We start from the raw sequence: 19769 nt of genomic DNA, 5'->3' as shown, positions 1-19769 counted from the left end.
AATCGGCAGAAAGTAACCAAGACCAGTGGCTCTCAACCTTTTTTTTTTCTGAACATTTTTTTTTCAGCCAACTACCCCCTAACCAGTGAAAAACATTTTTAGTTAGAAAAAAAAAAATAAATAGTGCAGTATCATCGTTGTCTGATTTATTAAACTTTGGAACTTCATTTGTACTTGGTCTCTCTTGAACTATTTAGAAATCAAGACAAAAAAAACTTATTTTTTACAGGAAATAATTAACTAAGCTACAAATAAAGATTTGTGCACATAAAAAAAACCTTCACCATTAAGTGTCCTCTTTTGGGATCATAGTAAAGATCTGTTCTCAAAATTTTTAATCAAATTTTCAAACGATTGACAGGTGATCCTAGATGGCATATGACAGTTTGGGTCGAACCATTCTGGTTTGAGGAGACTAGGTTTTTAGGACAGTGAAATTGAATAGCCTACTGAATATAAATTGTATATTATTAACTTAGATTATCCTGAAATATTAACATATTGTAATAATTATTTCTAAAGGATTTTTGCATAAAACATTGAGAATTACACCTTGTGCATTGTGTAAAACACCCACAATATGTTGCTTTTCAGCTATGCTAATGGCAATTAGCATCTGTTTTGTGGTGCTATCGTCCTTTAAGCCCGTATCTCACTGAGCGGCACAGGTTTGCTCGGGTGCACGCAAGTGTGAGAGAGTGCAGAGAGTGTAGTGTCTATGTGCTAAGTGGCTACATGCTCGCACCCTCGCAAGCCTTCTCTGCTCAGTGAGATAAAAGGCATGAAGAAACGGATTGCACACAAATGGCGCAATGACATGTAAAAAGACAACACAACAGCCATATATGCTTTATCTTCTGTGAAGAATGACTAATTGTTATTTATGTTGAAACTGTATATTGTGTGCTAGTCTTCCTCAATAAAATAGACATTACAACAATTCTGGTAGTTTTCATGGCGGAAAGGCTGGAACTAATTAATGACATTTCCATTAGTTTCAATAGGAATAGATGATTTGAGATACAAGTGTTTTTAGTCGTGAACATGGAAATTAAACTATTTTAATGCACTGCTCAACTTGAATATAAATCATAATGTAAAAATGTTGCTAAAAACATTGCCAGCACCGCTAACAAAGTTATGCTAATCGATATAACTGACTGACGTGAGTGAAAAAACACAGTGGCTGATTAAATTGTTTGTGAGATGAAGAGTCATTACAGGCCGTGGTGGAAAAAGATCGATTGCTTTTGTCTAAACGCGGAAAACGTCTCCCGGTGTGGCCTGGTGGAATAGCTGTCATCCATACTCATTATTTTCAATCTGCAGCTTATTTGATTTCACACTTTCACCAAATATGATGAAGCACTATGCGGAATGACAAGCATGCCTTTCGCTTCGCACGCTTCTCATTCAGCATTCACCCTAACGCGGTTACGGCTGGCTCTCTTTGAAACGGGTTCAAGGGCATATGTGTCACCTTGGGGGGATGCGCAGGTAGCATGCGACCTCACTGTGAACCCGTCCCGGGGCTCAAATTGTTGGAGGGTGAAGTAGCGGTCAGAGAGCTCGTCTGCAATGTCTTGGAGAACGGCTGCCATGTGACAAGCTCCTTTTTTTTCTCGGAGCTCTCATGCTCCAGAGATCAGCTTTTGGGAACAAGGAGTCACCACTCCCACAGGACCATGATTGTGTTGTCCAACAAAAGTTTGAAAAACTTCAAACTTCTATTTCCCATGGATGACAGGGGACATCATATATCTTGTTAGAACTAGAATACGTTATATCCCATTTTTCACTTCATTTCATAAGGATTTTTTTCCAGCAGTTGTCTTAGACCTTTGACTGATTTTTAATTTTTCAATATAAGCAAAACCTACCAAAATAAAGAGCAGGCTCTCTTCTTTCAACCCCACCCCCCAAAAAAATAATTCTGCTTTTTTCCGTTCTTTAGTAATCAGTGACAGAACAGGGGTTGGTTTTACCCAATATTGGTTTCTGACCAAAAAAGCAGATCAAATGTCATTTTTTCCCCTTTTGTGACACCTCAAACTGTACAACAGCTATAAGCTTTTAATGGATTATTATTAATTTTTTTTTACAAATATACAACTAAAAAGCACACCGTAAACAATGCTGACTCATCAAATGGCTTGAGCTGGCCATTAGTAACTTTCTTTACCATGGCGTTCATTATTCACTCCATGAACAGTGTCATCATTTTTTACGGTTAACGCACACTTTATACTTATCTGCCGTGATACGTACTCAGCTTATACACCCTAAAAACAGATTGGTCAAATTAACCACAAAAAAAAAGGTTGAACTTGACCAATCTGGTAGTGAGGTAATATGGTAGTTATGTGTCCGATAGATCCTTTGGTTAAAACAACCACTCTAGAATGGTAGGTGTTTTAAATCAATTAATATAATATAATTAATATATTGGTGATTGGGCCAACCAATACAAATTGGTCATTCTGACCAAGATATTGGTTAATCTGTTAGAGGCTGACATTTTTTCGTAAATCACAGTATTCCCTCAAAAAGTACCACTGAACGTCACACGCACCTAAAGTGGGGTGAAATTCGTTCTCCGCATTTGACCCATCCCCTGAGGGAGCAGTGAGCAGCAGCCCCCCAATTCCAACCCTTAATGCTGAGTGTCAAGCAGGGAGGGAAAAGGGTCCCATTTATATAGACTGCCGGTGGCATTTTGCATTGTTCGTTAGCAATAAGCTAATTGGTCCTAAGACAAAGTTATGTGGTTGTTTTAAATACACAGCATGTAATTCTCTTTGTTCTGTTTAGTTTTACATCAAACTTCAACTGGGAGTGGCAATAAGCAGTACGGAGCATCTATTTTAAAGAGTTGCTGCTTGTTAAGTTGAGTTCATTGCCACAGAGTTTTGCTTGCAAATCTAAGCAAAATAACGCTACTGTTTCTGTTTTCAAATGTAGGGAATATACTTGAAAAAGAAAATACTCAAGTAAATCTAGCTAAGTACAGCAGCAACAACTGCTACCACTCAAAACCCGCCACATCAATACTGTATGCTCTTTAATGACGATGAAATTGACTTTTTGTTTGTGTATTTTTCTTCTGTTTATGCATTATAAAAACACACAGTACACCTTAGACTCAATTATAATCGTTCCTGCTGCTCGCTGCTCCTGATGCTTTATTAGAACCCGTACACCAAGACCCCTTTCACCCGCCTCCAGTTTAGTGGATGATGCACATCACAGGAGACGTCTGTCCTGTGTAAGAGGTAAATAACGCACTGTCAGGGCGCATTCTCCGTTCACACCTGGGCCGAGGCGGGCAGACAGTCAGTCAGCTTGTGTAAATGTAATAAAAAGGAGATAATACGTCTCCTCGCTGTCAGCTGCTTTCCACTATTAGCATTTACTGCCTGCGTTTGCCACTCGCCGCTCAGGCGCCGGTGCACTCTGCCACGCCGATAAGAATCACAATCAGCAGCCCTCGCTGGCGCATATATTACAATGGCAGCCTCCCTGATACCTTCCACACACACACACACACACATAAAAAATGACATCAGCATGCCAGCATTAGCGCTCCAATTGGGAGATTCAAAGGGATTTGGCTGAGGAGAAAAGCGGATGGGACATGGCACTGTGAGTCCATGCGTTCTCCTTAAAGAAACAGCCAGACAGCCAGACAGCCAGACAGCCAGACAGCCACAAGCCGCATTCACACAGGCGAGATGGGTTATGCGGCAATAAAGAACGCGGCCAGTAGCTCCGTCTCCTCACAAGACTTGACAACATTGCAGGTGATCATCTCCATCCCGGCGCGTGTGAAATAATGTTTCCCCGACTATACCATCTACTAATTAGGATCTCATTATCCCGCCTAGTGTAAACAATCCCGGCAGATGGCATAGCACGCAGTATTAACTCTAATGACCCGGGGCCCTGTGGAATTAACATTTCAGCGCGTTTGTTTATTTTCCTCCATTAGTCTTTGCCCTACTTTCTAAATTCACCCAGGCCCGCTTCCAACCTTCCCATGCCTTGAAGAAAAAACATCCCCCCCCCCCCAACCCACCACCACCCCCAACACTTATTCCCGATGCTGCTTTCGCTCCCTTTTTTTATTTATTTGCTATGTCTTACTTGCAGCCATTTAGCTACTGGTTTCTCGTAATTTTCATCACTTTCAAACAATGTCAAAGGAATTCGGTAAACATTTTTACTTATCATCTTGAACGGGGTTCATAACGAATTTGAGCATTATCCGCCGCTTCCGATCTATGCCAGCAAAAGCCTGATATGTTGGTGTGTGCTAGGAGAGAATTTTTCCTCCCGATCTTCTCAGAAAAGTTCGGGCTAGACAGCCGTAGATGTGACATTGCGACTACATTTGACTTTAAAAACATTTCTGACTCTATTGCAACTGTATTTTTTTCTGTAGCTTTTATTTGTTTTTCAATTCTATTTTCCACCCTTGAAACTCAAACTTGGGTTTGTTCCTGAATTTTGTTGCATCTGCATTATATAATGACAAGAAATAATAGCATAACATTATTTTGAAATTCAACTGTTAATCTACTTTTTAAATTAAATACCTACTAAGTGCAGTCATTGGAAAACAGTTGTACTTATTTACCCAAACATTACAAAATAATACATTTTAGTGCTAGATTATATTAGTAGTAGTAGTAGCCCCTCACTAACCCTCACACCCAATTGCCCCTTCCTACCTTCAACTTGATGGTGTCTAGCCCGCGAAATATTAATCAGAACATGAGCCAGTCCATGGCGGGAAAAAGGTTGAGGACCGACCACCAGGTTAGCACGTGCATCCCTGTCAAGAGGTCCTCCTTGGGGATTTGCATGTTCTCTTTCTCCGTGCGTGGAGACCAAGCGCTATGGAAAAGGGATGGATGGATTTGTTAGTCACTACTCAACATTCATACAATAATAATCATCCATGGGCAGTCGATAATGAGTGGAGCATTTTTCTATTGTTTGCTCTTACGAAGGTCTTAAATCTTCCCTCCTCCAGACAAATGCTGATACTCTCATCTACAGATGTTTAGGCGGCAGCTTCCCAAGTATACATCAAGGTCTGCCTGCGCACTCATTAATCGACAACAATCGTGTTCTCTACCCAGGAGCCCGAATCGCTAATTGCACTGTCGTTCCTATCATGGAGACTTCCCCCGGTGCTTCGTAGACTGTCAGTGACTCACAAGACAAGTGGATGGAGGACATAATGAGAGGATAAAAACTTAATGTAAAGGAGAATGATATTGTGCTACCAGGAAAGATGGAGAAATTTCCAAATAAAAGGATAGTTTTGTATCACTGGAGTGTTTAAGCGATATACTCAGATGGGCAATAGAAGAATTCCATAACTGGAAAGCCGTCGTCATGCGCCTTTTGAGCATGCCGCCGGGTGAAATTTGTGTCCAGATAATTTAATCTGCTGCCCATTGACTGGCCTTGCGCTCTCGTCTTCACTTCTAATTAAATCTCCATTTGTCTGCCTGATGATACTGCCTCTAATTGTGCTGCTGCCGCATCAGATAGACGCACCTAAGCACGCACACACACACACACACACCGACCTCACAATGAGAATCACAGAGCTGTATGCCAGACTTCAATTAATCGCATCAGTTACACATCAACAAACCTGTGGCGATCCGCTAAAGCCAGCTAGGAGCCAGGCGGGGGTTTCAGGCACGGGGCCTTAGAAGAGACATCGAAAATATGCAGTCAGCTCAACACCTTATTAGGCAAGGAATCATTTTTTTGGGTAGCTTAAGTGGCTGTTCTAATTGGACCCTGAACACCTCACCATTAGGAAGGACAACCATGGGAGTTTTTAAAGTGCCGCTAAGTGAAGAAAGCTAACGATAATAAAGAAAAATGTATAATACAATATGACAAGATGCAGTAAAATCGAATAATTGCCACCGTAATGCAGTCTATCCATCATTTTCCTGTAAAATTTGTCCTCATTACGGTTGTAGGTAAGTTGAAACCTATCGCAGCTGACTTTGGGTGCGAGGCGTGGGAGGGTTGGAGGGTACACCCTGGATTGGTCAACAGTGAATCGCAAAGCACATGTGTTGTAGACAAATAAGCATTAACAACTATGGACAATTTAGAGTCTTTAAAAAAAAAGCGTAGAGGGACGACATGAAATCTATAATTACTGTTTTTTTCATACAAATATTAACTGTAATGATGACTCTACTACTGCGTTAGCATAGGTTAATGATAGACTATGGCATGTTCTGACTTAGAAATTCAGGTGGCGTCCCCCCCCTTAGTAATGGAACTCCGCTGTAAGCAAAGGACATTGACAGTGTACATGAACATAACTTGCAGGCTCTATGCATAACCTTCATCCTCATGTGCATCAGGTCACCCGTGAGAATTTAGCACTTTCATTTAGCCTCTCCAATTGGACTTTAACATGCAAGAAGGGTCACGGCGAGCCACTCGTGATGAGGGTTACGCAGCAGTCACGGCAGCAACCTTGGCCCTCGTCACAAAATGGTGATTTAACACCTCCCTTACGGCCGCGTGTATGAGTGCATAGCAAGCAAAAACACGCATTACAAAGTATAAGGAGCTTGCCGCTTGAGGACATGCACACACGGCCTCGTTCACGCCTCCGAACCTGAGAGCGGGTCTGAAGGTCAGGACGCTCCGTCACTCTGTCACGGTGACAAGAGCCTTGCCTCGATTTACACCCCATCACTGGGAAACGTTCGGACACGGAGCGACAAATTACAAGAGGACAAAATAGGGAAGACAGAAAGAACAAGAAGAGTGCGGGGGCGACGGCGAGGCTGAGGTGAAGTGACCCATTAGAACAGGCGCCAAACAAGTCGGATCAGCCCTGAAAGACAACAGTAAGATGGAGAGCCTCCATAGGGTTTGACATTCATTTCCACAAATGGCCCACGGATCAGCATTTGCGCGGACAACGTAATTACGTAAATAACGTCATTTCTGCTTTTAACTTACTACATGAAATAAAAGACATTATATTCATGTCACTCACCACGCTAATTAAAGTACAGAGTAGTCGGTTTCGTGTGGCTCTTTGCTGCGAGCGTCATGTTTGTTTTCACCGGCTTTAGTATTTCCGGTGGCTTACACGCCAGACGCACGGACTTAATAGGCACAAACGGTGGCGTTTTGGCTGTAGACGAACGTGAAAATGCTGCGGAGAAATCAATGTATTCAAGCGAGGCTCCTTTAGCGAGTACGACGGAGCTGTGCATACAAGTCATTACTATATAGACCAAGATTCCTTGTGAATTCAAATAAGCAAAAAAGAAGAAAAGAAGACGAAGAAAAAAATTGAGAGCATGCGCGCAGCGAGAATTTGGATTATGAAAGGGGCAACCCAGAGGTCTTATAAGAGCACATTCGGGTTATTGCACATGTTTACATGGCCTTACAAAGCCCCAATATTGCCAATATTCGGGTTTTAAAAGCACTATTGCCTGCATGTAAACATAGTCATTGACCTTCTTGAAGCCCGGGATGAGGTACTAGAAACAACAAAATACTTGGTAGTACTTGATTTTGTCAATTGAAATGTACCAATAGCCATGATGAAAGAGGTACTTTGTCGGGAAAAAGTGCAGTGAGACAATAGTCGGGTGAAAGAAATAACAAGAAACTTCAACAAGAAGAAGATCCTGCAATGATTCAACCGGCAGTGGCGGTGGCTCCCCTTAGACGCATCATTTTGGTCAAAAGCGATCATGCGACGCCGTGGGCTCCCCCAGTACAGGTGCCTAAGGATTAAACGGGGGGCATGAAGAGCTCTCTACTGAAGGAGTGCAGCGGAAATCAAGGAAGACAAAAAGCAGAGCGTGAACTCCAAGCTGTGAGTTTGCACGCCGGTGTGGAGCAACGGGGAACCCGACAGGCTTTTTTGCACTGCTAAGCTGCCCTGCTGCTGTTTGTCTTGGTCTCATAGCCTTGAGCATTGTGTGTGTGTGTGTGTGGTTGTGTGCGTGCAACAGGGCAGCTTCCCAGAGCTACGTCACCACTGGCGTCAAAATCTGCCGCAGTCTTATTATTAAGCCAAGTTAATGTGCAGTGTTAAGTTCTAATTAACAGTAAGTATTGATGAAAAACACCTGTAAAACCCAAATAGTGTGCTTTCTTATGCCACATGATCACATATTCTTGCGCCATAGCGCTAGCTAGTTCACTGCTCACCTTTTCATAAGATAAAGCAACTGTGTTATTCATAAAAAAATATATACACTGTCTTGTAAATGTGTTGACCTTTTAAAACATTTTGTGTGTTTACAACCACAAAGTAAATATATTTTATTGAGGTTTCATTTCATAGCCCAAGTCAACGTAGTGCAGGATTGGTAGGTGGAAGGAAAATGATATAATGTTTCAACACCAAAGGAAGGATTACTATTAGTCATGCATTTCATAAATTTGGTCTTTATGGAAGATTAGCAAGAAGAAAGCCATTGTTGAAAAAAGTCACAAGGAGTCCCGTTTTCAGTTTGCCAAAAGCCACATAGGGGATATTTTCCTCTTCCTATTCATGAATTTTAATGCCAACTCCAGGCATATGCAGGACGATCCAAATTAGCATTGTTATGCCTTGGTGGAGGTCTGTGCAGTCCTGATTTCCATTCTTCACGCCAAATGTGCCGCGTTGGTGTTCCCCTGGCCTGCTCTGCCTGCTCCCCTGGCCAGGGAAGCTTCCCCTCCCACTTCCGATCTGCTCAACCGCATCCGTTTGCTTCCATCAGTTGTGGCGGGAATTCCCGGCTACTCCTCGAGATTTTCCATGCGTTTCCAAGCCTGAAGTGGTCATCATGCACCTGCCAAAGCCTCTGCCGTCCGCCCATTCATCACCAGAATGAAGGAAGTGACAGTCCTTCCATTTCGTTTTCCTCATCTTGTCTTGCCGTCTTTGTAGTGACACAATGCAGCCTCTTTTCATCGTGCTGGCGAATCTATCAACACGTAAATAGGTCAGTGTTGTGTAAGCCTCAGTATACAGTATATTCCATTTGTAGCTTCAAAAAACGATTCACAGCTTAGATGCAGCGATGACGGTGAAACAAGCAGCGCCACGTACATCTGACATGTTTAATATTTGCAGAGCGGTCTACTACTCGCGCGCATCTGCATAAGCAAAAATAGACGCCGAGTTTTCATGTTTACATGTGCAGAACGGCAAATACGTAATGGTGGCGTGTCAATCAGCGGTTCACAGAGGCAATAAAAAGAAGATGAGAACGAGGAGGGTCAGACAATTTTTTTAGGTTAGTTTAAATGCATGCCTATTGCATCTCTGATGTTGAAAGCGGTCACAGGAAAGTGGAACTCACCAGATTCACCATTTACCATCATGTGGCATATATTTGTTGCTCGGCAGGACCTTAAAAGTACAAATGCTACTGAATCAGGTAACCACAGTGATCAGAGTGAGCTCAATTTACACCCATTCTGCCATTTTCAGCAAAGTAGTATACTCGTTGTAATGCTCTCAAGATGATCAAATGCCAGGACAGGCATATGTGTGATCTAAATGGAGGCATATTGAACCCCCTGTATGATTAAGTGTTGACATACAGTATGCCAAGTTTCCCGCGGGAAACTATAAGAAAATAACTCCGCCTCGAACACATCAGTCGGAATGACAATGACAAACCACAATAGAAGCAAACAAAGGGTATCCTATATTTACTTGGCATTATTTTGTCTGAGTGCAAACTGGATGCAGCGAGAAAAAGAAGCGCTTCAGCTGCTAGGTGCAGACCGGAGTAGGACGGCAACCAGAGTTACGGCACGGACATTAGAAAATGTGTTCATTTGTTGCCACACCTTGCTGTGTGTCCTCCGAAATTACAGAGAAATGAAATAGAAATAGTACCTGGTAGTTCCTGCTTTTGCCAATGGAAATTGGTCACTAGTGGAATAGTGAGCCATGTGGAAACGGTACTCAAAAACACAGGTAAGTATGCACACTTTTATTAAGATTGAAGAAAAATTGCCTGTTTTGAATACCTGCTTCCAATTGGGGCTAATTTGAGCAAATCCCCTAGTTGGGGTTTGTCTAAATACAAATAAGTAAATAATGGGATTAGTCTGAAATGTTAAAATATATCACTTCCTGTTTGATTTCACGCTTGCGGGTCCTGTGATAAATGACCTACTGACTGGATTTTACATCAATTAGTGAAACTGCCGTTGGGAATTTTTTTTTTTTTACTTTCCATGTTCAGAAAACTAAAACGTTTATTATGTCATTGTTGATGTTAAATTTGGCAAATAACCTTGGCAATTTAACGTTGCCCAACTGTCTCAGACAACTACGTGATATTGGGTCATCAGTAGGACTCGGTGGAAATACAAATCCTGGAGCTACCTAAGCCAAAATGATTGACTGGTATGTGAACTTAAGGCATGTTCACCCAGTTTTTTGTCAAAATATGTAGTGTCACGAGTGAGTTTTGGTGTGCTTGTGTTGGCCGCACCAACTATATGTAAATGTTCACCAGGTTACATAAAAATGTAATTATTGAATTAATATCGCTCCGACAGCATCAGTCATTATCAATGCAAAGTACATTCTCGATCCAGCTTGCGTATCTCGTTCGACTCCGTTTCCTAAAGGTGCATATCCCACTAAGGGTTGCCGGGATTTATACGAGAGACTTGATAGCCGCAGGCAAAAGCTGTAGCATTATCTGATCTCTCCTTGCTGAGTGTTGCACGAGCACAAACTGCAAATGACATCAGAGAGATAGACTGAGCTGCTTTCTGACAGGACCTGCTCATTAGGCTCAGAACCAAAGGTGTGTCTCTTGGAGATATGTTTTTTTTGGGGGGTGGGGTCTGCCAAACTAACCAATGCCCCACAACTAACTTTATGTGTGTTTGGGACATTTGTATATACGGTTTGCGATTTCCACCCGGGCCTCATTTTCTTACGGGTCCCGCAAAGAGGTCATGGTTAGGCAATGATGTGCAACGTACTACTTCTGGGAAGTGTGCTCATGAGGTCAACAGATGTCTGGGCAGAGCATGGGGAGAGTAATGGAGTCACTGAACCGGAGACGGAGTGTTTGCTGTTTCCTGATATTGAAGTCTTTAGAGTCCTGTGTGGTGCCCTTTGTCTTGCATTTTGGATGCCAAACTTTGACTTTAACCAGTGACCTTAGACAAATACTTTTTTGGTACCAAGTCCCTGAGGAAAATCCTCGGGTACCGATGGGACGACCTCACACATTGGCCATCTGAGACGGCTTTTTTTCTGCCTGTTTATTGACTCAAGATCCTTTGTGTAAAGTACAAAACTCTGGATTAGGATTGAAGTCTACTCAGGAATTTGCCGGCTTGCAACACAATATCAGAAGCCTAACAGAGCCATCCACTACTTAAGACTCACTGCCTAGTGCCCGCCCTTCCTTGTGTCGAAAGCGATTGTCTGTCATTCATCTAATTATCTTAACGGGGTAAGCTGAGTTCTTTGTGTGAACGCACACTTCAGACAGAGCAGCAGTTTCCCTCTTTGGCGAGTTAAAATAATAACCCCCAATTATACTCTTATATGGCTGAATGTAGTGTAAAAGCAGCTATTGTGTCATGTCCTTGTTTTGTGGGCGATGTGTTTGTGCTGGACAAAATGGGGACTGAATGCAGTTTCCCGTTGGGGAGTGTTTGGAGCCATTTGTGTGCATGAATGACTGCCGTTGTGACACACAGAGGTGCACATTCATTCTTATTTACAGTTGCAATCAGGTTTAATTTTCCGTACCGGTGTTCCGGCTGAGCACGGCTGCCCACACGTAGTCCCAATTCCGCCACACCACCCTCTGCTTTCACCACCATAAATCTTAAGGTGCTAACTTATTTGTGGAAACAGGGCGGGAGAAGGTTTCCAGCAATCAACAATAGCTTGGCCCTACGGGGCCCGGGATTTGTCCCTTGGCGCTGCCGTGGCCTGGGGGGTTGTGCTTGCTTTCTCCTGGCCCCGGAGTCGACGGCTCCCCTCTTTGGTGGAGATTTTCATGCATGCCAGATCCACCACACCAGCATCTATCGAAATTCAAACACAATCTGCTTCTTCCTCTGGTCGTTGAATCGGTGGAGGCTGATGTCTGTGGATCTCACTCTGCTTCATCTATCCTTCCTTCCTTTCCTCAGTCTCTCCTTTGGTCTCTTGAGGTCTCCCTGATTTGTTGGAATTTAGATGTTTCTGGGGTTGGTGAAGGACTCTGGTTGGTAACCCGGTGGTAGTAGGTAATGTCTGGTCGGTGCTGGATTTCACTTTCCTTTCTTTTCTTTGATCCTTCCTCGGGTCTCCTGACAACCTCACGACTCTAGCTGGATTCTGAAGTATTCGGTTTAGGTGAACGGTATGGGATTTTTAATAGGTTTTAGGGGAACTAATGAGTACACACTCACATGCATGCACACACACACAAATACTCACCCACATACAAAAGAAAAAAATAAAACGGGGGGGGCAATGATGATAACATGTCATATCGGTAAAATTACCGAATGAACAATACTGAGCTCTCTCTGTAAAAAAAATAAAAATAAAAATACAAATACAAATAAAAAGCAATAGCTCGGCCCACGTGTGCCCGCAACCAGGCGTGCCGCGGGCCTTGGTGGCTCACTATTTGTATGGGGTCTAATTAGCACACACACACTCACACACATCCCAACTAAACACAGGCGCGATCAGCTTGGTGTCGCCCATGGCTGGCAAGGCAGACGGATCAATATGTCTGATCAGGCCTTTTTCATCAAGTGAAATGAAAGCGCTTTGTCTTCACCTTAAAGGCTGTGTGTGTGTGTGCACTTGTGTGTGTGGAAGGGAGCCCATATAATGTGGCTGCATTAGGGAACTATAAAGATAAATAACAGCAGGCACAAAGCATAAGTCATCCTGTCAGAGAAAGAGGTTTTAAGACCGGGAAACTTTGTGTTTTTACTAAGCAGGCCCTACCACTCCAATCCCTTACAGACACCTCTTCACTTGCAAGCATCCTCTTTTTCTTCATGCAGAGGTTATTTTGAGCATTATTAAGTAGGGCCATGCTAAATCAATCCATGCCTTTTGCTACTACCTACTATAGCTAGTAAGCTATTTACTAACTCACTATCATTAAGGTCATCATATTTCTACATAATTTGCCATCTATCTTGTTATCTTGCTATCTATTGATATAGCTTTGTAGTTATCACGCTAGCTAGCTATTAAAAGGAGTTGTTTTTTTTATATACTGGCTAGTAGGGGTACTAATTGCCTAGTGCCTGGCGATTCGATCCGTATCACGATTCATAGGTCACGAATTCGATTCGATACAGATTAATCCCGATATGAATCAATAAGTCTATTATTGTCTTTTTTTTTTACTCAAATTTAGAAAATACTAATCAGTAAACTTGTACATGTACACTGTAAGATTTGTATGAAAATGTATTTATGTATCTAAGACTTCAGTCTTAAAGTGTAAACCCTAACCCTAAGTAAGATGTTTTGTTGAATATGTCTGTGAAAAATGTATGTTTAATCATCTATACGGCCGCATATTGAATCGATACGAGAATTGCGCGCTGTAATATCGCGATATATTGCCAAATCTATTATTTTTAACACCCCTACTGGCTAGTATAAAACATTTGACTATTATCTAGCTATAATTTTTCTGCAATGCTCTCAGCTAGCTGGCTGCTATCTGTCCATCTATAGCTGCATGTAATTATTTCATTAGCTGGCAATTAGAAGAAAAAAAATTAAATGCTGGTGGGCTAACAAATTATTTTAGCGGTCTATCGCTCTTCTATTTAGCTATCAACTAACTAGCTAGATCTGTCTACCTTCTCGACTGTAGGTAGCTTGAAGTAGCTAGCAAAATAGTTAAAAAATGCTGGCAAGTTGCATTTTATCAATCAATCAATCATTTAGCTATCTCGCTGTTGAGCTATCATTTATCTAGCCCATCAACTCGCTATCATATAGCTATCGGCCCATCTACTGTATATAGCTATCTATTTACAATATCTTGTTAGCTGGCTAGTAAAAGCAAGTTTTTATTTATTTTATTTTATTTGTTATCGTCAACAGAGGTCATGTTGTGCTTCATAAGAATGCTAAGCACATTGAGTTTCCTTGTTTATGAAACGTGCTATAGAAATAAACTTGCCTTGCCTTGCAAACTTGTTGAGAGTAAGTCAACAGTCTATCCGAGCTGACTTTGGGCAAGAAGCAGGGTACACCTAGGACTGGTTGCCAGAAAATTGCAGGGTCCATAGACTAGAATAGTCTTTATTGTCATCACGGCTCGAGACTGCAACCAATATGCTCAGCTCTGCGGTCAACTTTTCCGTCTGTTTTGGTAAAAAAAAAAATCATCCAGTCGCACTAGCGTGAGTGCATGTTTGAATGCTCCCTGTGCAGTCTCACTGTTTAAAACATGGTTGAAAGTGGCAGTCTTATTTGGCCTGTCTCCTCCTCCTGCACACCGCCGCTGCAATTAGAGAACGCTAGCTCCTTTTCTATGGGTGTGAATGATTGGAATAAACGATAAAACAATATGCCTTTTTCAACAAACTCACACCAAATATGGTCATACCGCCAAAAATTAAATAGTGCGACTAAATCCTCAGTTGGTTGCAAAAATTAGTGTAGAGCCCGGGTCATTATAATACACAACATAATTGGAATTTAGAATCCTTATTAAAAGTTTTTCAGAATTTGAGAGGAAAAACTGAGATTCACACAATTTAGATACAGATTGTTATGACAGTCACTCATGGCATTGTGGGTTCAGTTTATTGTTTGACACCCGTGACCGTGCGCAGGATAAATACTGTAGAAAATAGATGGATGATTGGATTGATTGTTTTTGTAACTTTTTACAAGCTCTTGGAGGGGTATCATTTTTCAACGTATCACAGCAAAAGTCATACATATGCAGGAGGTGGGTGACAAAATGATGGTGTAGAATTTGGAGCTAATCCAAATTAGAATTGCTGGGCCTTGGCGATGGTCTTGCGCTCTACTGAGTGCCATTCTACTTTTTCATTATTTCCTCAGCTTTTCCGCTTCCTCTTGCCAAAGCCGTCGTGCGAACGTGTCCGCCCGTGTGTGCTTCATTTACACTTTCCTCTGCTTTGCGCAAATTGCCCCTCGCTGCCACTTTGGCCAGAACATATCCATTAGAAATAAAAGAATAAGCCACTTTTTTCTTCTTCTCATCTTGCAGTAACAACTTATTCCGAGTGCCTTTTGGCAGGGTGCTCCTCTGCTGACCTTCAAGGTCTCAATCAGTGCAGCGGAGGAAGGAGAAAAAATGGAAATGGCTCACTTGGAGACCTCATTTCCCGAGAATTGCCGCAATTGTGTTGGGGTTACCAAACTGGCCAGCCTCTTCCTTACCCTGCGTCCACTCTTTGTGTCTCGTAGATGACGTGCCGCCTTATTTCAAGATGGAGCCCCCGCAAATCCAGGTTCACCTGGAGGGCAACCGTCTGGTCCTCACCTGCATGGCGGAGGGCAGTTGGCCGCTGGAGTTCAAGTGGATCTTCAACAGCACCGAGCTCACGCGATTTTCCTTGGAATACAGGTAAGCAATATCTCAATAACTTAATCACGGTAAACAAACTTTCATTGTTTGCCTGCTATTATTAGCTTCCTGTAGCTGCATTTTATCGTAAATAATAGCTCCCATGCAGAACTCATCACACTATGAATTTATTCTTCTCAAATTAACTATAGTGTGAAAACCAAGTTAGGGTCAATATTGCAATATTACAACAACAAAAAATGTGTGCTGTTACGGATTTAGTTTCTGACTTAATGAAAAAATATTTGTGAAGTTGCAGAATTTAAAATGATTTAAAAAATGTTCGTTTTTCTGCAAAAAGGCACTAATATTCATTCAATATTCAATAATTGTAATGTTACCAAAATTAAAAACAATGATAATTTTTTAAAACTAAAATTAAAAATAAGGAAGTGAAGTTGAGAATATATTTAATATATTTATAACATTCAATTTGTAATACCACATAAATAAATAAAAAATATTACCAGGAAAACATTTATGAGCAAAAAGCTTTCAGAAAATAAGTTGCTATGCTGCTAAAATTAAATCCTATTAGTAAAATATCATTTTTGCAGAAAAGATTTTATTTTGTAGAAAATAAAGACAATTACTTTTGAATATTACTTAATGAAAAAAGAAGTTGTATTTTTACACCTTTTTTTTATTGCATTAATATATATAATGTAGTGTATTCATGAAAACTAATTTGTAATTTAACGTGTAAAAAAAACCCTCATGTTCCTATTAGTATGATAAATTGTTAATTATAAGAATACAAATTTTATTACCAGAATTTTTTTTTCCCAGGAATAAATATGTATATTTATGACATTCAATTAATAATTTTACATGAAAAAAAATGCATTAATATGATCAGGATAAATTGGAACATTTTAAGAGAGTAAATTGGTATTTGTAGTTGTACCAGTCAAAATGGTAGATTTATAAGTAGTGCTGTCAAAGTTAAAGCGTTAACTGATTAATTAATCACAAAAATTATCACATTAATCATGAATTAACTCAGATTAATCGCACTATTAATTTTGACCACAGATTAGCCTTTAGCGTGACAGCGGATGGCTACGTTTAAGGTAGCACGGGTAAAATAAACATAATTACATGCATCAAAGTAAAGCATTTAATAAATGTTTGTGTATCACATTTAGAATATTTGTTAATATCAAAATATTGGGGTCATTTTTTTCCATTTTAAATTATGCAAGAAATTCATTGATTAGAAAAAGATGAGGATGAGCGTTTTTGAAGAATTCCTTATAACATTAAATGTCAAAAGAATTAACACATAAACGGTGCTCTTCAAATTTGGCGGGGAATTTTTTTAAATAAAAAAAGTGATTTTATTAAGCGATTAATCGCGATTAATCAAGCTTCCAAGATGTGATTAATGTGATTTAAAAAATTTAATCGTTTGACAGCTCTATTTATAAGAATAAAGATGAATATTTTTCAACCCTTCTGATTAAAAACTTATTATTCAACTGCTGTATTAATAGAAATGGCTTCTATTAATATCTTCCTGCAGTGGCGTTTAATTGTAACTAATAGCTCCCATTCGGAGCTTGTGTCTTTGTAATGTTTTTGTGTGAATTTCATCCCTGAGACTGACCATCTTGTGTTCTGGTCATTGTAGAATGTATTCAGATTTGTATCTCTCGTTGCATTCAACATGCATGAGATGTTTCCTCTCCCTCCACAACAATCACAAAGCATCCTTTTTTTTTCTTCCCATAAATCATATAGTGTGAGTGTGGGTGTGCCGCCATGCTCCGTCAGCAGTAAGACACTGTTTTAGCGGCCACTGAGTTCTTGTGGACACATACAGTATGTGCACTTGTTTTGATATAGCTTGTGTCAGCTTCTGCTTAAGAGAATGAATTATTCCCACAAACAAATAAAAAAGGTAAAACAACCTTCCACGCATGCTAACAAGGGCTCTCTGCGAATGTCGTGACTGCTGGATTTCCTCAAAGTATCATGTCATGACTTTTTCTACTGTCGTCATAATTTTACAAGGGAAAAATTTTATTGCCAGAATTAACTTTATATATTAACAAAATAGTTATGCTTAAAGAAATGCCAGGAGAAATCATTTGTAAATACAGTAGAGTGTTCACTCACTTTTCGCAGGTGTTATTTATTTATTTATTTATTTATTTTTTGGGTCGGGAGCAAGTTACGCTTCTACTGAGCCATAACAAAGCAATGCATTTTGAACACAAATACAAATCAGTGAATCGGCGATAAGTGAACCGTGACGTATCGAGGGACCGCTGTATACAACAATAAATATCTGTTATTTTACAGCAATGACTGTCATTTTTATGAGTTTTTACACAGATTAATTTACAAATGAAAAACATATTTGTAATTGAATAAGAATTGTTTATGTTTAGGCAAAAAACATGCAATAGTGTAAGACTAGTCATAATTTTCTAAGGATTAAATAAAATATATATTAGCATGATAAATTCCAAATATAATGGGAATTTGTATTTTAAGAGATTTTTTGCATGTGTTACTACAGGAATTACGACATATATTACAAATACATACGTTTTAAATTTACAATAATTAATTTGTAACATTTTCAGTTAGAAAAAAAGCTTGCAGTATGACAAGAATCACATCATGGAAATTGTGTAATGTTTGGTAATTAGTTTGTTAATTTATAAGTTTTATTAAGTCCTATTTTTTTCAGATCTGTTCCTGCGATGAAATTTGTATTATTACAAGAATAAAATCATATTGTTTTAAAGCAGGGGTGGCCAAGTTCGGTCCCCGAGAGCCACTATCCAGCCTGTTTTCCATGTTTCTCTCCACTAACGCACCTGATTCATGATCAGGATCGTTATCAGGCTTCTGCAAAGCTTGCTGATGAGCTGATCATTAGATTCAGCTGCGCTGAAGGAGGGAGACATGGAAAACTGGCTGGATCGAACTTAGCCACCCCTTTTTTGTGTGTACCTCTGGAGTAAAATTTAGCATATATTGTAAAGTTTGATAAATATATGGTGTTCCCATTTTTGCGTCTTGTCTTGTTTTTGGCAAAATATTTCCGCTAGTTAATTTTAATACTCGTCGCGAAGATTTCTGCGCCGGTGCGTCGTGACAGGTATGGTGGTCACGTGAAAGTAGTGAGCTGGCTCTCCGAATCGCCAAGCAGAATGACGGCACTATATATTAGGCAACTAAAAAGGGCGGGATAGTGAATGAGGGGTTAGGGGATAAAGGTGGACAGTTGGACACAGCCACGGTTTGATGGACCAAAAAATCATCCAAAAATGCCGTGCTTAATCTGGAGGGTCGGTTGAGCGGAGACAGCTTTCAACGAGATGACGTCACGGCTTCGCTCCTTGTCGGTAAATATGGCTCGAGCAGTAGCAGTCATGGCATCTCGACAAATATGTTCCGGGAGCTATTATAAGCTTGCTTTAATGCAACCAGTGTAACAAAAAACATGTTGGAATGCAGTTTTTCTTGATAAACCATATGTATTTCTATTTATGACTACCACAGGTACTCTTTACAAGAAAAAATGAATGCAATGTATTACCAGACAACATTTGTAATGTTGGCAGAATGAACAAGGAAAATTACGATAATGACATTTTTGTGGGAAAATACCTTTTTATTATTTTGTGAATAATGTTGGTCAGTCATATTGTAGTTTTTATTTAGTTTCCACAATACATTTGTACAGTTCTGGTAATAATGTACTTTTTTTTGGAGTGTAGAGAATAAAGAATGTGTGACATTTTAGTGACTAATAAGTGCTGTGTGTCGTGATGAAAACATTGACTGGGGCTCTCAGGGGACAGCTAGTGATTACCATCACTAGCCCCACGTCCACATTGGCGCCCCCCCCCCCCCTTCCTCCTTCTCCGTGTTTTTTCCTGCCTGTTGTGATCCTCGCCGTTTGGCACTGCACACCCCTGGCTCTGACTCTGCGGCCAGCCCCTCTGCTTGCTATTCCTCTCCAGTCCTGATCAAAGAAGCCAACTGGAATCCATTTAATCAGACCCCCGCCATCACGATGAATTTCACCGAAAGCGGTGGCGGTTGGGTGACGCTGGGGCCAAAGTCCTCAATGGCAAGTGTGACCAGTGCAAGCAATTAAAAAGTGGAGTCAGCTGCCAGGTC

At 40.6% G+C, this 19769-nt stretch overlaps 1 protein-coding gene across 2 annotated transcripts in view; it reads left to right on the top strand.

Annotated features, from left to right (window-relative positions):
* Positions 1-19769, top strand: part of sdk2a (sidekick cell adhesion molecule 2a) — a 178678-nt gene that overhangs the window by 86567 nt on the left and 72342 nt on the right. For both annotated transcript variants that reach the window (XM_086088184.1, XM_086088192.1), the window contains exon 2: positions 15467-15626. In XM_086088184.1, the coding sequence (XP_085944310.1) occupies positions 15467-15626 (160 nt within the window). The remainder of the gene's footprint in view (positions 1-15466; positions 15627-19769) is intronic.

This window comes from Leptonotus elevatus, chromosome 1 (genome assembly GCF_054856555.1).
Source record: "Leptonotus elevatus isolate MCC_2025b chromosome 1, RoL_Lele_1.0, whole genome shotgun sequence".
NCBI lineage: Eukaryota > Metazoa > Chordata > Actinopteri > Syngnathiformes > Syngnathidae > Leptonotus > Leptonotus elevatus.
Note: the sequence above shows the minus strand (reverse complement) of the source record. Positions and strands in the feature narration are given on the sequence as shown.